This window comes from Narcine bancroftii, chromosome 7 (genome assembly GCF_036971445.1).
Source record: "Narcine bancroftii isolate sNarBan1 chromosome 7, sNarBan1.hap1, whole genome shotgun sequence".
Taxonomy (NCBI): Eukaryota; Metazoa; Chordata; class Chondrichthyes; order Torpediniformes; family Narcinidae; genus Narcine; species Narcine bancroftii.
Window position 1 is genome coordinate 160,642,163 of NC_091475.1, and position 19,830 is coordinate 160,661,992.

General features: G+C 39.2%; 1 protein-coding gene across 2 annotated transcripts in view; it reads left to right on the plus strand.

Annotated features, from left to right (window-relative positions):
• Positions 1 to 19,830, plus strand: part of gab2 (GRB2-associated binding protein 2) — a 289,403-nt gene that overhangs the window by 185,710 nt on the left and 83,863 nt on the right. For both annotated transcript variants that reach the window (XM_069890993.1, XM_069890994.1), the window contains exon 2: positions 3,382 to 3,682. In XM_069890993.1, coding sequence (XP_069747094.1) covers positions 3,382 to 3,682 — 301 coding nt within the window. The remainder of the gene's footprint in view (positions 1 to 3,381; positions 3,683 to 19,830) is intronic.

Below are 19,830 nucleotides of genomic sequence, written 5' to 3' on the forward strand. Positions count from 1 at the left end.
TGGTCCAAATTCAATCAATTACTTAAGTGCACCTGTGTGTCTCTAATTGACTTCTGGTTAGAGGATTTGGTACTAAGAGATTTAAAGCAATTGTTAAAAGTAAGAGCATTAAATCAACCTAAATGGAAGGGTCATGACCAAAAATGTCGACAATCCATTTCCTTCCACAGATGCTGCCTGACCTGTGAAGTTCCTCCAGCAGTTAGTTTTTACCATTAAATCAAATGAAATAAGAATCATTACCTGGCATCCTCTCTTCTCTGAGTTTCAAGAGAAAAAATCTTTTGCAGTCAAAAATCAATTATGATCAATTACACGGCTTGCTGGTATCCATTTACGGGAGAGATTATGATTTTGGCTAACTGGAATAAATCTATATATTTAAAAAAATTAACTGAAGCTTTAGCTTGGCAAATCTATCATTGTTCAGCAGAGCTGGAGTACATGGTTGCTTTCCAGATAAATCACCATGAATAACTTGAAATTGTCCATCCAAAATGATCACCAGGTGTGGAGAAGGTGAAAAATTTGTCACAGCGATGGGCAGCATGGAAAGAAGGGTCTCAGGTCAATGAGACAACACCACCTATTTACAATAATTTTACACATAACCCCTTTTAATTAACTCATTCAAAGCTGTCGTGTAACAATTTGATAAAACCAAGAGCATTAAATCAATCTTGCACTAATCTACACGCCTTGGGCAATTTACAGTGTCTAATCAACTTATCTACACATCTTTGGCACAACAAAATGGAGACTGCACAGCAGCACGGCCTCTGCTGTGGTCCCGGGGAGGAGTACAGAAGCAGAGACATGATCTTCCAGTGCTCCTCTGCCTGACAGCTCTGTACAAGTTCCCTCTGTACAACCCTTGTGGTTGGCAGTCCTGACCACAAGGATTGCAAGTGCCCAGGAAGCAGCAGTGCAGCACAGGGTACCAGAGGGGGGAAACACCCCTTTGCCAAGAAAGAGAGGCCTGGGAGAGGATCCTGCAGGGTAAGAAACCAGAGCAGCAACGTAACGCCAGGCTCAGTTGCAGAAGCACTCTCACCAGATCACATATTGATGGTGATCAGCTTGTGAAAGATGGGTTTTGTGACCAGCAAGCAGTGTTCCTGAAAGGCCTTGGGTGTTGACAACTTTGCAATCATATGGGGGTTCATATCCAGGGGGCGAGGAAGGTGAATTTGATGCCTCGTGCTCTGTTTCACTACTGAAATGGATGAGATGTCACGGGAGCAAAGGACACAGCAGCATGAGAGGAGACGGCTGGATCCATGGGCACTGTCTCTGAAGGGACTCTCTTTTCCTTCTCTTTCTCATCTTGATAGTAGGACTGAACTAGAGATGCCACTTTGTTTGGCCTGTAAAAGCACACAAAGGAAAACAAATATTGTGACAAACGGGAAGGTCTGCAGACACCAAGATTGTCATGCAATGCACAAAAGTGAAAAACTCAGCAAGTAATTTTGTGTAAATTCTGTACCTAACAGTAAAGGAGCCCTGAAACTAGAGCACCTGGAAGAAAACCATGCTTTCATAGGGAAACTGTTCAAACTCTGCACAGATGGAAACAAAGATCAGCATTGAACCAGGATCACTGGCACATTTTTGCTATGTTTTCTTGAGGAAGATTGGAAAGATTTGTTAAAGCAGGCTTGCTTTGCCATAGCAAATAGTTTAAGATATAAAATGAATCAATCAGACAAAATATTAGCACAGACCAAATGTGTCTTTCACAACTTCTTTATTCTAATGTATTTTAGTGTGCTATGTCTTATGACAGGCTAGTTACAGTGAGGATACTTCACCTGGAGGGGGCATCTGGAAGCACAGGGGTCACGGTCTCCAGCTACGGGGCAAGACATTTAGGATAGAAATGAGGAAGAAGTTCTTCATATGAAGGTGGTGAACAATGGAATTCTCTCCACCTCAGAAGGCTGTGAAGTCAAATTCACTGAACATGCTTAGGAGATAGATTTTTAAACATTCCAGAGAACAGGAATGGGACATTGAGAGAGGGGAGCAGCTGTGTTTGTATTGAATGGCAGAACCGGTGTCATGGCATCTCTTGCTCTATTCGCATGAAAAACAGGGATCTCTCAATCTATCTAAAGTTGGAAACACTCCTGAAGCTTCCATAGAATGCTAGAGCATGGTAAACAAACTATTTGGCCCTTCTAGTCTATGCCGACCACTATTTCGCTAGTCCCACTGACCTGCTTCCACTCCATAACCCTCCAGACCTCTACCATCCATGTATCTATCCTATCTCTTCTTAAAACTCAATATTGAGCCCTCATTCACCTCATCAGATGGTAGCCCATTTCACACTCCCACCACTCTGAGTGAAGAACTTTCCCCTAATGTTCCTCCTAAACCTTTCCCTTTTCAGCTTAAAACTATGACCTCTCGTATTTACCTCCCCAATCTAAGTGGAAAAACCCTACTCACATCCACTCTGTCTATACCTCTCATAATCTTGTCAACCTCTATCTTCTTCGCTCCAAGGAATAAAGTCCTAATCTGTTTAATCTTTCCCTATAACTCAACTCCTGAAGTCCCGGCAACATCCTAATAAATCTTCCCTGCACTCTTTCAATCATATTGATATTGTTCCTGTCGTGAGGTGACCAGACTGCACACAATATTCCAAATTTGGCCTCACCAATGTCTTAACTTCAACGAAACATCCCAACTCCTATACTCAATACTTTAATTAATAAGGGCTGAGATGCTTAAAAAAATTTCTTTACATTCCTGTCCACCTGCAATGCAGGTGAAACATGATGTAATGAGTCAAAGCTGCAGTAAAGATCAGCTAGATACTTTCAAAACTGTGTGGACAGTCTATGTCCAGTCTCTCCAATTGTAGGGAGCACTGGATGTAGTAGATGACTCCCATAAATTCAGAAGTGGTGTTGGAAGGACTGTTTGTGACCCCGAATGGTTGTGAAGGAGGAGGTGAGGCACTAGTTCCTGGAGAATGACATTTGTTGTTAAAAATACAAGATCAAAGGAGTTTTTTGTTATGCAAGCATAAAATATATTCTTTGGGTGAGAAATCTGCACTTGGCTTTTCTAAAGTTGAGGCTGACAGCCCTTGCAAATAAAACTGTGCAACTCTTTATCCATTATGTTTATTCTCTCTTTTCCTTTTTGTTAATTCTTGTGCGCGCATGTGGTGTTTGCTTGTCATTTAAACAGATTTAAACAATTTTGTTAAATTAGCTACTACATTTTTTTTTAACAAAAATGGAAAATAGTTTTGAATGTTTAAAACTGCATACAGATTCAAGAAGGTGAAGATGGAAAAGCATATTAAACAGTCCGAGGTTGTATTGTTTCTGAACTTTTCCCGTATCTTTCATTTCTTAGACCTGGAAGAAACGTTGGTTCATTCTACGCAGTGGACGGATGAGTGGTGATGCTGACGTTCTGGAGTACTACAAAAATGACCATTCCAAAAAGCCAATCCGTGTAATAGACCTTCATTCCTGTGAGCAAGTCGATTCAGGACTAACATTCAAAAAGAAAGAGTTTCAAGACAGCTTTGTGTTCGACATCAAAACAATTGATCGTACTTTTTATCTGGTAGCAGAGACGGAGGAAGATATGAACAAGTGGGTCCGATCTATTTGCCAGATCTGTGGCTTCAATCAATCTGACGAGAACACAGGTAATGAAATGCACAACACAAATGACTCTTGATTGAAGACATGAAGTGGAAGTTGCACACACTATCACATGGCTTGTGTTCAAAATTTATTTTCTTGGCAATTAAGACAAATGAGCACTGCTTCTCCCAGGGAGTTGAGAATTTGTGGAATTCTCTGCCAAAGGAAGCAGAAGAGGCGGCCTAATTAAGTATGCTTAAGACTCATTTTTTACATTCAGGGGAATTAAACATCATGGGGGAAAAAGCGATTAAGTGGAGCTGAGTTCATGGCTAACTCAGGCAAGATCTTATTGAATGGCAGAGCAGGGCCAACTCCTGCTATTCATATGTTAGTTAGGTACCAAGAAATACTAAATGATTTGCTTTTTTTTAAGAAATCAGTGATGGTTCATTAGTTTATAGGAAAGAATGACACTTCTCAAATGTTAGTATTATTTCATTTAAAATACACAAATTGAATGTAATTAAAGTTAGAGCTATAAGAATTACTTGGCTAAAATTGAAGGCAAAGAGGTACATACTGGAAGCACTGCCGCCTCAGAGTTTGAATGGAAGTCGGCAATATGAGATGAAATTTAAAGAATATCAGTCAAAACGTTGACATCTGAAACAACAAATAGATAAACAAGTTCATTATTATCTGTTCTGTAGCATCTGGTGGGGCAAACACAGTGGGCTGAATAGCCTAGTTCTGCTCTAATGACTTGGGCTCCATATACACAACCAGACAAAACAGTATTTCTCTGGACTTTGATGCATGCACATGCACGCCCAATACGCAGCGCATTTACATTCACACTTATGCACAGACATAATAGAAAATACATATCAATAAATATTTTGTCAAAATTTACTCAGTTACAGGATACTGTTCATCAATCTATTTCCCATCCTGGCAGTCCTGATTTTGACACGATGGTACCCTCATTCCTGGTGATAATAGGTCAGAGATACTGTGTGATGAATGGAAAGGGTCCTTGATAATTCGTTGAGTCCTATTTAACCAGCTCATGAAGTCTGCAAATTCTGGGGAGCTTAATACACAAAACTGCTGATGAACTCAGCAGCCCCCACAGCATCCATGGAAATGGTAGGCTGTCGATGTTTTTCACCTGAGCCCTTCTTCGGGTAGAAGGGGGCTCAGGCCCAAAAGATCGACTGCCATCTGCTTTCCATGGATGCTGCATGAGCTGCTGAGTTCCTGCATCACTTTTGTGTCTGAGGTAAATGAGTAAATTGGAAGCATTTTAGTTGTAAATTCATCATGAGGGAACTGGGTCACACTTTGTCCAACTCTGCGATTTTTAAAAAATATTTAACTTAAAAAATTTTAACAAATACAAAATTTAAAAATGCAAATACATAAGTAGACAAATTTATGCTGCCTGATGGTTGTAACTTTGTGATCTTGTATCCAGCTTCTTATTCCAGACTTTAGTGGCTCCATCTCAGTAATTGCAAACTAATATTGGCTAGGAGTTCATGAAAACAACTGGATTTCTAATTTTGAATTCCTTTGTGCACAGAGTTCACCTTTTTCTCTTTTGAACTTTAATCTGTCTTATTTTTTCTTGCCAGATGCTGGAAACTCAGTAAGAGGAAACTGAGAGACTGTAGCTCAACATATTTCCATCTTGTGATACACTTGCATTGTGGTTTGCTGCAGTGAATTGCTTTCCTTTCCTTTGATTCCCCTGCAAGCATTTCTCTCTTGTTAACATTAGCATAAACTGCTCAAATTCAGAGCAGTGACTTTTGGCTGATACTGACTCAGTAGCTGAAGTAATTATCCAGTAATATTGTTTTTGAGTTCCTGGCTAGGCAGATGATTCTTAACCACAGAACAAAGTGTTGCCAGCACCCAAACAGCCATAAACAGAAATACAAGATATGAAATTATTCATATGTTTCCATTGCTTTAGAAAAACCCACCATGTGAAAAGCTCACTTCATTTGTATGCTATCTATTACATAGTAAAACCTCTCAGGATGCTTAACAGGAATGTTATTAATAAAATTTGAAACAAGGCAACAATACATAATGGGATAAAAATGTATCCTTTGCTCATTGCAATATAGCAGTGTCCACATGTTGAACTCAGGTTCCAAAATCCACCTCCATAGATTTAAATGGAATGGAATCTACTTGGAAGGGAAAATGGATTTTAGTTAAGCATTTAACCCCCACCCACTGAGAATGAGTTTCTTCTCCCAGTAACCTCCAATAATGGGATACGAGGGGTGGCACGGTAGTGCAAGCGATCGGGACTGGGGTTCGAATCCCACACAGTCTGTAAGGAGTTTGTACGTTCTCCCCATGTCTGCGTGGGTTTCCTCCAGAGGGTCTGGTTTCTTTCCACCGTTTGAATCATACCAAGGGTGTTAGGTTAATTGGATGTAATTAGGTGAAATGGGTTTGTGGGCTGAAATGCTCTGTTACTGTTTTTATCTAAATTAAAAATTAAAGTTAAATCCAGACAGGTTACTGGCAGCTTGGTCAAATCTTAGAGAAAGGTTGAATGTGTTAGCCGGGATATTTTACAGCTTAGTGATTCAACAGTAAAGTTACAGTGACTACCAATGAAGGAATTAAGAAAATCAGCATTTATATCGGAGTTCAAACTGGAATGGACAGAGAGCACACCAGGTAATAGGGTATGGAAAGCCCTTTGTACAGAGGAGGAATAGCAAGACCGTATGAAAATTTAAATGTAAGATTGAATAATTTTACTATTTTGAGACATTTTTTGACCCTGAAACCATTGTACGTCAGAAAGCATGAGAGGGAACGGTGACTGACACGATGCAAGTTAGTATCTAGCCATCTGCACTTTCTCTGAGCTTTATTATGGATGGAGTAAAGGAGTAGAGTAAAGCATACACAAATTATCTATATTAAATGTATATCGAATCAGTATATGGTTTGATCGTACTGATTAAATCTTTCTTGCATTCGACATGACCAAATCATGTTTTGTTAAGAGACATCAAATGTTTCTAATTCAAACTTTTTTAATTCAAGTCCTTGAATATTCTCAAAAAGTAGGCAAGCATTTTGGGAAACAGTCTGTGAAAGTAAATAGAAATTCGTGAATGATTAATCTTCTATTTTTTTAAATTAGGCACTAATAAAAAGTTGTGGCAGATCTGGACCACTATCCAGGCTGGAATATAGTCCAACAGAGAGAGACAAGAACTGTTGATGCTAGTATCTTGAATGAACAATCAAAAGCTGGAGGGAATCAGCAGGTCAGGAAGTATCCATGAGTAGAAATGGTCAGTCAGTGTTATGTGTCATTATCCTTTATCAAGACTAAATTAGGAAGGAGTGATATCAAGTATTTCAAGGTGAGGAATGGTGGAGAGGGTAAGAAACTAGGGTGGGGCTAGGAGATGTGAGGGTGTTGGATAGAAGGTGGGAGAGGTGGAGAAATGTCTAGAGGTGAGAAAACTAAGAATGGGAGCAGGTAAGGGAGAGTTGGAACCAGAGAGAGATGTGGAGGGATACCTAAAATTGGTAAAAATGATGTTTATGCTGTTGGGTTTAAGGCTGTCCATGAGGAATATGATCTGTTGTTCTTCGAGTTTATGTTTGGCCTCCACCTGGCAATGGATGAAGAAAGAAAGGACAGAGGTGTCTTTGTAGGAATGTTTAGGGAATTAAAATGGTTGGATACTTGCAGTTCTAGCTTGGCCCCACATGATGAGAGGCTGTTGTTTATCATTTCTGCCATAGTCTATTTATTTGGCTTTCCTGAAGCTAACTCACTTGCTCCCATTTAGAGAATTGGACAACACTGGCTGGAATAACAGTTGCAGACTTCCAAAATTCCTCAGGTGCTGCAGACTCGCACAAACTATGACAGATAAAATATAACTTTTTTTTTCGGTCGAAAATCCAATTCAGAATCAGAATTTATTGTGATGAACAAGTCATAAAATTCGTGTGCATTCATGTTATAACCATCTTCCAACATTGCTATAAATAAAATTTTAAATAGTACATGAAAAGTAAGACGGTGTCTTTGATTCATTGATTATTCAAGAATTTGATGGGAGCAGGGAAGAAGCTGTCCTTGTTCCATTGAGTGCTCATCTTTTGGCTCCTGTACCTTTTTCCCAATGGTAGCAAAGTGAAGCGGTTATGGCTTTAATGTTGGGAGTCTTTGAGGATAGAGGCTGCTTTTTTAAGACACCGCCTCATGTGGATGTTCTCGATGGAGTGAAGTCTGGTGCCTGTGATGTCACAGACTGAGTTAACAACCCTCTGGAGTTTATTCTTGTCCTGACAGTTGGCGCCTCCATACCCACCACTGATGTAATCAGCCAGAATGCTCTCCACAGTTCACATGTAGATGTTTTTGAGAGCTTTCAGTCACTTATCAAATTTCCTCAGATACCTCACAAAGTATAGCTGCTGGTGAGCCTTCTTTGTGATTGCATCAATGTGGAGGCTTCAGGACACATCCTCGATGATGCTGACACCCAGGAATTTGATGTTCTTGATCCTCAATGAAGACTAGGTCATGTTCCCCTGACTTCCTCCTGAAATCTACAATCATCTCCTAATGTTGCTAATGTTGAGTGCAAGGTTGTTGTTACACCATTCAACGACTGATCTCCCTCCCATACGCTTCCTCATCATGTTCAGATTTGTATAAACACAGAAAATAAATCATTTTCACGAAGTGAACAGGATACAATAGGAACCATAAGTTGTTTGAGGAGATGTTCAGTTTCTCTTTGAAGAAGAAACCAAAATTTATTGGTAATTTTCAAGTTTGAAATACCACTTGTCATTCAAAAAAAGTCAGATGACCTGAATTAAAATTTAAGATATTAGGAGGAGGGAAGAAATTCAGTGGAATTGGACCACATGGTAATATATTGTTTGTTTGTATATCCAGTAAAGACCTTTGCAGGAGACAAAATATAAAGCAATCAGAAGGGTTTGTGGAGAGACAATAGTATTTCTCAGCTAAATAGCTCTTTGAACAAGACTGTGATTTGTTTTTAAACTAGTTTCTTTACAGTCTTGAATATATTTTCCTTAAAATTTCTGAAGGGTTTAATTTCCATTGTGCTTTTGCTAACAATTATGACCTTTCATTTTTTTTAACAAAGTAACTGTTTTATACGGAACTGAACATGCGCCTATGGTTTCTATTTTGTAAGCTTCACTCTGTCACAACATTAGTCACGGAAAGATTGGACACCAGGCACCATTAGTACAGCCCTCAGCTGGTGAAAAAGCAGTGGCTCTTTAACTCTTGTTAAATGGCCTCTACAATTGAAAAATTGCAGTTAACAGTTTGCACACGGATTTCTAAATATTTTATGATGTTACAGATAATTATCTATTTGGTCTTATTAAATTGTACAATAAAAACAACAAGGATATAATTAAGGAGACAAATAGCATATCTTGTTAAAAATGAAGGGTTAGAATCGGGCACATTGCTTTGTTAACTAAATTTTACAATATGTATTTAGTAATTCCTATGGGTGAGATTTAAATGATAAGCAATAAAGCTGACAACACAAAGTGCATCAAGGAAATTCCCTTGAATTAAAGTCACAGACAGTGCCAGTGATTTTTCACAATTTCTTTCACAATGCCATGAAACTGGTAGACTTGGTTAGTACACCCAAAATAATTTTTGTTAAAAATCAATTGGATAGTCTATTTCTGGATGGATTTCTAATCAGATATTAACTCAACAGAGCATCAACAATCAGAGTGACTTCTGCTACCCTCCAAAATCACCAGTGTGCATTAGGACTCCTTCTCCACATTGTGGATGATCAAACCAAAAATTACACATCGCCTGAAATTCATTTTTGCATTAGAGGATGTTTTTGGTATCATCTGAATTCTTTGGTGAGATTAATGTCCCTTAGCATTTGTGAATGTTTTCGCGGGCAGTAGTTGATCTTCCGTCCTGTTGTTTCCAGGATTCCAAGGCTTAAAATAGTTGGAGCAGGAAAGAAGGATGAAAGAAGCCCAGAAAGAGTTGTCATCTGGTTTTAACTCTTTTTCTTGCACATGTTGATTATATCCCTCCTTCTGCTTTTCCTGCTTTCTCTCCACTCTTCCCTTCGTGTCTGGGCACAGCAGGTCCAATCTTGACTTGGCCCATGCCCCATCAGCATCTCCACTAGAATGTGTTCTGTTTTAGTCTGCGGTGTAAGGTGGTATTTAAACAAGAAACATGAAAGCTGGATGCCTAAGAGAATCCCCTGTCATCCTCTTCAGGCCTTCCTTCACTGTCTGAACAGCCCACTCAGCCAAACCATTTGAGGCTGGGTGGAAAGGGGCCATCCGAATGTGATGAATGCCATTCTGCTTCATTAACTCACTGAACAGCTCACTGCTAAATGTCAAGCCATTATCAGTGACCACAGTGTCAGGCAACCTCTGGTCTGCAAACACTTGCCTGAGTTTGTCTATGGTTGAGTGGGCTGTAATGTTGCCTATGATGTGAGCTTCTATCCATTTGGAATGTGCATCCACCGTTACTAGAAACATCTGCCCCAGAAAAGAGCCAGCAAAGTCCAAGTGTAGCCTAAACCAGGGGCGGTCTGGCCACTCGCATGGGTGCAAAGTAGCTGCTGGTGACATTTTCTGATTGATCTGACATTGCGTGCATGATTTTACCTTGTTCTCCAGATCTTGATCCATTCTTAGCCACCAGACATAGGATCTTGGAAGGCTTTTCATTTGAGACACCCCTAGATGATTCTCATGAACTTCCTCCACAATCTTTGAATGGCCGAGGGAGGCACAATGATTGCCCCCCCCACTAAGAAAATGCAGACATCCTACAGACCCAATTCTGTCTTGCGTTTGGCATGAGGCTTCAGTTCCAGTCCTTCCACGATACAGGGGCATCCCTGTAAAAGGAAAGACGAATTGAGACAAGTCTGGGTCCCTCTCTGTCCACTCTTTTATCTGAGTCACCCTTACAGGTGTCTCTGACAGCCTCTCCAATGAAAACACTGTCTCTGGAGGCACATATGCAGTATCGGGTATCTCGGGTAAAGATAGACAACTCAGCACATTGGTGTTTGTATTATCCCCACCTGTTTTGCACTCAATAGTCTACTGGTAGGCTGACAATGTGAGAGCCCAATGCTGAGGCTAGTGGTGGGACACATCTGATCTCATTGAACAGGTTCATCTGTGGTTTATGATCTGTATAAATTGTGAATGCACGTCCATAGAGGTACTGTTGAAAATGTTTGACCGCAAAAACAATGGCCAGACCTTCTTTGACTAGTTGTGAATATCCCTTCTCAGCAGCCATTAGGGTGCGTGAAGCAAAACCAATAGGCTTCTCTGAATGGTCCTCCATTACATGTGAGAGAACTGCCCCTACTCCATAGAGTGAGGCATCACATGAAAGGGTGATCTCATTATCTGGGTCATAGTGAAGCTACAGCTTTGCTGAGTGGAGGAGTTCTTTCAAGTGCTTGAAAGCTTCCTCCTGTTCTTCTCTCCATTGCCACTTGGTACAATTGTGCAACAACTTGTACAGTGGGGGCAAAACCCTTGAGAGGTCGAGAAGAAATGCCATAATAATTCACCATGCCAAAAAATAATCCAAGTTCCATGATACTCTTCAGGCTTGGAGCATCCTTGATAGCTCTCACTTTGTCCTCCACTGGGCAGAGCCCCTCAGCTGTGATCTTGTGTCCCAGGTAGGTAACTCTCAGTACCAGGAACACACATTTGCTGCATTTCAATCACAGCCCTGTATCTGAGAGCCTCTTCAACACCTGTTCCAAGTCAGCCAGATGCTCCACCTCTGTGGCCTTCGTGATCAAAATATCATCCCAATACACTGTTACATGAGGAATCCCCTGCAGCAAGGTGTCCACCAAGGTGGAGCTGGACACCACGCCAAACACTAGGCAATTGTATTTAAATAATCCCTTATGTGGGTTAATTGTGACGTACTCCTTTGAATCCTCCTTGAGCAACAGCTGTTGGTAAGCATGGCTCATGTCCAGCTTTGTGAATTAGCTTACCCTCTGCATTGGGTACTCCTCCAGCTTAGAGACCTGATTCACCATAAGCTTATAGTCCCCACACAGTCTCACTATTTTGTCTGGCTTCAAAACTAGAACAATGGAACCTTGAAAACTGGACAGTTTCAATGATGCCCAACTGCTGTAAACATTCCAGCTCCTCCCTTCTCAATCCTGTCTTTTATGGTGAAGGGCACCACCCTGGGCTTAAAAAAAAGTGTAGTGTTTACAGTTAAATTTACTGTCTGAAACTGATTTTGAGAAATATGTGCTCTCATTTCCAAAAAAGGGTTATATATCAGGTTTGTATCGTATTTTGTTGGAAAGTGAAAGTAAAATAGATTGGGATAAAGATAAAATGAAATGGGAAAAAGATTTAAGTTTAACAATAACTGAAGAAGATTGGTCTGAAATCTGCCGTAATAGTGTTCGAAAATTGATTAATGCTAGATTGGCGATGATTAATTATAGTTTTATACATCAATTATATTTAATAACCGAAAAATTTGGTTTTAGTAAGTCAGATCTTTGTTTTCGTTGTGATCAGGTTTCTGGTACTTTTTTACATGCTGTTTGGTTGTGTGATCGGTTACAACAATTTTGGAAAGGTATTCAATCTGCATTTAATAATCTATATAATCTTCATATTGTATTAGACCCTGATATATTTTTATTAGGGAATATGCAACAGTTGATTGATTTAGAATTAGATAATTACCAGATCTCTTTTATTTACCAAATTACTTTATTTTAAAAAAAATTGTAATTGCATGTCTTCTAAGTGACTAACTTTGCTAAAATTGCAGGAATGTGTGGCCTTAACACATAAAATATCCAGAAATTCATCACTGGTTGGTCGAGCTAAACCTGCTGCAATTGCAACATCAGAATCTTATTCTTTGCCTTAAATTCATTCCATTGAATGCAAGTTGAAATTTGGAACATGCCTTTTCCGAATTGGTTGGCAATGTCAAATTATTTTACAGTATCGAACAGCTTCCTGCCTTTACTCTTGAGTTTATTCACATTCGAACTTCACGTGCTGACTCTAAATCCAGTGAACCAGTTCAAGAACCATGGTTCAGATGCCTGACCAAATTCATGGTGCTGCTTCTACAAAGATTTTAAATGGAAGATGCATACCTTTTAGATAACAAATTGTTGAATATTTTTATGTCCATTTGTGAATGTTTACAAGTCACTTTATAGGGCTTTCATAAAAATGAAAAATCAATTTACATAATGGTTTCTACTGGCAATTTGCACAAGGTTATGCATGCAACAGTGATGATGACCATTTAATTTGATGTGGTTTGACCTAAAAGGGTGAGACAAGATATCAGAGAAAACCCTACCATCAAAATAGCATGGCCTCATTCTAAAGTTGGCATCCATGGCACTGCAGCACTTCTGTGTTCTACTAGAATATTAACAAAATTCTATCCTGAACTCTTTGGAGTTGGATTTAAATCCTTCAGACTTCTTGAGAGAGTTTGCAGATGCTGTGATTGTCGTAAAAATACACCAATCGGTGTCCATGGGAGACAACAATATATTGCCGGTTTCAGACCTCAGCCCTTCTTCCAGGAATAAGCAGAATAAGCCTGAAATCTGGTCAAAATCCAGAAATACTGGGAAAGTTTAGAATCTGTTCCTTTGTTGTGCAATTTGGCCAGGCACTTCATTCAAGCAGAAACAAAACTTTTAAGTTCATCAAATGTGACTATTCTACATATTAGGCCCAGTAGGTTGGTGTTGCAACAGACAGAGCAAACTATCTCCAAGACTGCGCCCAGTCTCCTGATATAGATGAGGCCCCAACGGGAGCCCCAATAAATTCACAAGTCCTTTGAAGGACTGTTCGGGGCCCTGATTAATGGTGAGGGACGAGGTGTGAAGTGCACATGTAGCACATCTTGCAGTCACAGGAGTAGGTACCAAGAGGGTGATTGGTGGGAAGGAATGCATGTTCACTGTAATGATAGTGATCGTGATTGCAAGGCAACTAGCAATGCCTTACTGTTTGATTATACTTGGCTGCCACCACAGTCTGACTCAGAACAGGAGATACACAGTATGCTGGAGCTGTAATGTAGACTTGCAGCCTCATGGTGCTGTTCATATCAACTTTAAAGTAAAGAACCTTTTTCTTCATCTATGTGTTGTCTTAAGAACTCTCACATACGAAGACAAGATGAAACCTTCACTGCATCAGCAAGGACTTCCCAGCAGCCAGACATTTCAATCATTTTAATTCCACACACTATTTCCATGCTAACCTGTCTGTCCATGGCATCATTCTGCTAAATGAAGGCCACCATAAATTTGAGGAACAACACCTTTTATTCCGTCTTGGCAGTCTCCAGGCTGATGGCATTAATATTGACTTCTCCAGTTTCTATTCAAACTCCTTCCCCTGGTCTTTCTCTTTGCCACTCTATCTTCTTCCCATCAGCTTCTCACCATCTTCATCAAATATTTATTACAAATTCAAAAGCTGATTTCAAACTACAATATGCTAGCCCTTCCCAACTATACTTATCAACGCCTGGATGGTCCCAACTGCCGAAGTGAGGCAACGACTGGTGTAGTAGGTTGTCGGGGCGCTGGTAGCAGCTTCTCCTCCTCCCCCGACCGGGACGTTGGCTGGACTCTAGAAGTTCTTCTTCTTGCTGAGAGATGTTCCCACCTCTCGGAGAGTCTCAAACTTCAGCAGCGGGACCATGGCTTATGTTACCCAAGCACCTATTCCCAGCACAGTAAGAAAGATAAGTGAGCAAGCTAGTATGCTAGGCTTCTATCGAATAACGTAATTTTCAGCATATCACTTTGAATACAATGGTTTATTTTGCATCAAGGCTAGGCCTCTGACAGTCTGTGACCAAAACAAGCAGGAAGATTAAATGTTCTTGGTATACAGATGTCCTTTCGTCAGATAACTGCATCTCTGGCCCCTCGGTGGAATTTAGCTGATGTCTGCTGATTCTAAAACACAAGCAGGTTCTCAGCCTTGCAGAAGCAAAGGCTGCAAAAGTAAAAATCACAGTTTAAATCTTCCATTACAACCTATGACCAGTTAGCCTGTGCTCCTTTACTTTTCCTCCCTCTTATCCTCCTCTCCCATCTTTCTCTTCAGGTGTATACCTGTTTTTTCTAATTCCTGACGAAGAGCTCAGCTCTGAAACTTTGGTTACCTCCCAATGGATCCTATTGGACCTGCTGAGTTTATCCAGCACTTTTCTGTATGGCACTCAACCCTAGAATCTGCAGATTTTCTTGTTTAAGAACAAATTTCATCACAGTACAGGCACCCGAGAATTATCTTTCAATGCTTTCTAAAAGTAAGATTGGAAGATTGAATTGAGAAGGTTATCTTGTAGATAGTTTGAGTTGCATATCCCCAGGCCACGTGCAAACAAGTGGATTTACTTAGAATGCTCACAGCTATAGAGCTATTAACTGTTACCTTGTTCTATGTCACTAGATGAGAAGTAATTAAACCAATTTTATCTCAATTACTTCCCATTTTGTGTCATTATTGGGACAGGAAATGAAATAGAATTAGTGATAGCAGGACTTGATCTGAAATCAGCAGTTGATTTGTGCACCTGGAACAGCCTTCCAAAACAATAAACAGTAGCTTGAAGAGCTGCCCAGAAGTGCTAACCAAAAGATGTGTCGCAACTCAATAAATCTTCCAATGACTTCATGACTGATGCATGGTGACAAGGGCAGAAATAAAAGGATGTTTTGTATATTTGATGTCTGAATAGTACCCGTTGCACGCAACATATTTGTTTGTGAGTCCATTTAATATAATGGAATGGTGCATACTTGATGTGGATCTCTGGTGAACCCAAGGTCTACAATAACTTCAGAGCAACCAATCCATCTTTTTGTTGTGATCATCAATAGAACACTGCATTCTCTGGGCTTCTTCAGACCAGCAGTTGCAAAAATGTGCCACGATTGTGTATTTGCCTTGACTCATGCTTGCAACCAGCTGATAGATATCGATTGCAATGATTATTCATTAATTCCACTATTGCTTCAGATGACTATCAGAATAATAGAAGGATGGACCTGGGCCTTTTGTCATCTAGCAGCATCTATGTTCCTTTGCATCCTTTATGCCTTGTATTCTCATGTGATGCTGTTTTTAGGTGCTTCCCTATGGCAGAAATAATCAAGTTTGTGGTATAGATTTGGTAGATGGTCAGAATCTTTTCCCCATGGTGAAGGTATCAAAAATGGGATGGCACAGTGTTAAGGTGAGAGGAAGGAGTTTTAAAAGGAATCTGAGGGGCGGGTTGTTTTATATTGAGAATGGTTGATATCTGAAACAAGCTGCCATCACACAAACAATCACTATGTTTCAGGTATTTAGATGGACACCTGAATAGGCAATCCAAGAATGGTCCAAATCCAGGCAAATGGGGTGGGTGTACATGGGCAAAGTAGCATGGATGACGAGTTTCTATGCTGTCCGCTCTATAACTGATTCTTTAACTGCGGGGCATCTATGAGACCTAGTACAAGAAGTTGTGAAGCCATCTCCTAACAGGGGAAATAATGCCAAGCACAGATGCCATTCTATTACAGCAGTGATTTGCTACCTCCATTCATCTTCTCATACTAAGATGATTGAAAGTGGACATGATGAAAGACAGAAGCTTCCTCCTTAGCTGCACCTAACGTGACCTGCTGTTTGGGATCATCATGAGGTGATCAGCAAGGTAGGGTGTAATTTGCAACCTTTACCAAAAGATGCTTCAATCTAATTTCCCCAGTTAGTTGAAAGCCACTTGAATAAGAACAAGAAATCTGAGCAAGCATAGGATATTTGGTGGTTGAATCCACTCCAAAAAGATCGTGGATGATTTTCTACCTCAACTACATTTTTCTTCCCTGCTCCCAAATTCATTCATTCCTTATATCAACCAGTCTCAATTTTAAAGGCAGTGTCTGAGCTTCCACTGCCCACCAGGTTAGAGAATTCTCCATCCACTGTATGCGAGGTTTAGGTTTATTGTCACGTATACCAAGGTTGAGTGAAAAACCTTCTGATGCATTGACATTCAAAGCCAACAAAAAGCCCCACACTCTGGCACCATCTTGCAAAATTTCTCCTCACTTCAGGGCTCATGAGAAGGAACAGTTTACTCTCTTGGTCATGAGGTTCTAAATCATCTCCACGAAATCAAGGTCAACTTTTCCCAAAACCTCAATGACCAAAAATAAAAAATGCTGGAAACATTCAGCAGGTATTGCAGTATCTGACGAAATGCTTTAAAAAAGCAGAATTAACATTTCAGACTCTTCAGTAGGGTAATTTCATTTCCTTTACCCCAGATGCAGTTGCATCTGTGGATTGTTTCCAGCATTTTCTATTTTATTTTCAGATTTTCTTCAACTGTTGTTTTGATTTTCAGTGACAATTTTTGGATCTGCAACTTTGTCAGATTCTCAATAGAAATCGGGGCAGATAACGAAGGCACAGCAAAGCCTTACCACAACCTGCTTCTGCATGTTCTGACACCACTCAACTAATCTCATTATATAATGCAATCTTAAACATTTTTTGAGCTAAGATAAGTGTTTATGACTCGAGTGTTCCATGTTCACTTTGGTGACTAAGCAACGCATTCTGCCAAACCCAAAATCTGTGCCCATTGTATTTTAACTTTTTGGACAACTTAATTTGTCTGCAATTGAGTTCCAAATATAAGACTAGTTTATTATCGACACCAGCAGGTTGAATTAACAAGCCAATGAAACCAAACAGCTTGTCTTTACATCTGAGTTCCTTCTTGAAGCTAAAAAATGTAGATTAGCAGAAGGGAGCATTGCAAACCAATCATCTCAAAGGAAATAGTGGAGCAAAAACAAACAGCTGGAGGAACTCAATTATTCCAGAAATAATTTAACTGAACAGAAAATTATGTCATTTACATCCATGTCTGGTGTCAAAAGTAGCTGATCAATAGGGAACATCAGCTTGAATTCCTCAAGGCAAGGTTCACCAAGGTCACAACAACCAAATTCTCAGCATTCTAATTTTTTGTGGACTTTATCCAAAAGCACATGTTCTCCTCGTCTGGTAGGGAATTCTAGTTTTATTGTACAAACCATCAAAAAATTAAAAGTTCCTCGAATGACACATCTAAACAACAATTATTTATATTGCATGCCACAAAGTGTCAAATGTGATAAACAGCCAAAGAATGTGTGTACATGGGGAGATGTTTAGCTTTTCAAAGCTGAAATATGGCTTTCTACTGACAGTGTTTACTGAACATTTGTCTAACTCTCTTTAAATACAAAATACTGTCTCAAAGCTACATCTGATGTCAGTTAAAAAAGGCTTCATCAAACCATCTAGCAGTCAGTGTATGCAAGATTAAACAAATAATCCAGCAAGCAGAATTGTTCTGACTACAGTGAAAAGTCTTTGTCATCTTGGTTATATTCATTTTTCGAGTTGTACATTGGTTTTGACCTTGCACAGTGTTGAAAAATAAAACCATTATCTTGGTTTCATGTCTGTGACGCAGTTCTGTAGAAGTTTTAGTTTCAGGTCTTAAAAACCTTGGGTTTGAAAATGATATGCATTAACATTTATCCTTTGATCTCCACAACCATGACATTCTCCTTGATGTGAATGCCCTTGGTTCAACCCCACAGCAATCTATCCAGTCCAACCTTGCACCTGAAGGACAAGACATTGAAAAGGCCTTATGCCAACTAAAAGGCAGAAGTGCTTGGGATCATATGCTATTCCTACAGAAATTCAAACACTCATGTGGAGAATTGCAAGAAGTTCACTATCACACCTCCCACAACTGAGAAATGAAAAATCTCCCCAAGGGATACCAATTTTTTGTCATTATCAGGCTCCTGAATGATCCTCACAGAAGTCAATTTATATTGCCTTTGCTCTATACCAACTGATCTCTGGACTATGTAGCCTTATTGTACTATGGACTGCTTTCAAAACAAGTGTCACACTGCCTCTTGGTACCTGTGACAATGAACTTGGGATCTGATTGCTGTAACCCTGGTTTCTGACATACAGTTAATTATTACCTTAACCACCTTCCTCCTGGAGCTGAAGAGCTATGCCCTCAATCAAAATGTGGATTCCATCCATCTGGGGGCACAGTGGATGCAATTTTCACCATCTGTCAACTCCAAGAGAAATGCATAAGTGAATCCACCCATCATATGTGGCTTTTTTAATTATTTAATTGTTTGCATAATTACAGGAAAAGAAATGAATAAAACATTAATCAAATATCCATAACCAATGATACAAAAAAACTTATATTTTTCTCCCCATCCCCCCCTCCCTCCCAAAAGTAAGAAAAGAAAGAAACATCTACCATTTAATATACAATAATATTAACATAGACAATCATGAATTGTTATTAAAAATGACTAATTAAGAGGAGTGGATAAGATAGAAGAGGTGGTCAGAAAATTATCCATAAAATCCATATATGGTTTCCAAATACTATAAAAATTTTCAACTCAATTCCTTAAACTTTACGTATTTTTTTCAAAGGTATACAATTTTGCATCTTATTATACCATCCATTTAATAACACTTCTCTATCGTATTTCCATGATATTGCTATACACTTATAAAGATTTTTCCATATTGAAACGTATTTTAAATATGGAATAGAATTCATATTGAGAGAGGAATTAAATTACCAAAATTGTTATTAAAACAAAATCAACTTTGATTTGATAATTGGTACAGTAAAGGTATATGGAGAATAAAAGATTGTTTCTTAGATTTTTTTTTAACTTATGATCAATTAAAAAATAAATGCAATTTACATAATAATACAATTTTTGCATATTATCAATTAAAAATGTATTTGAAAAAGAGACTGGGAGCAGATTTGAGACTCCATAAACAAAGTCAATTTGAAGATATAAATTTGTTGTTAAGAAATTTATTACTAATATGTCTATAAAATTACAAGACACTGCAAAGAAAAAAGATTTATATAAATCATAAATGCGATGGGAGAAAGATTTAAATATACAAATTCAGGAGGAGATTTGGTCAAAATTATGTTATGAAAGTGTTACGAATGCAGTAAATG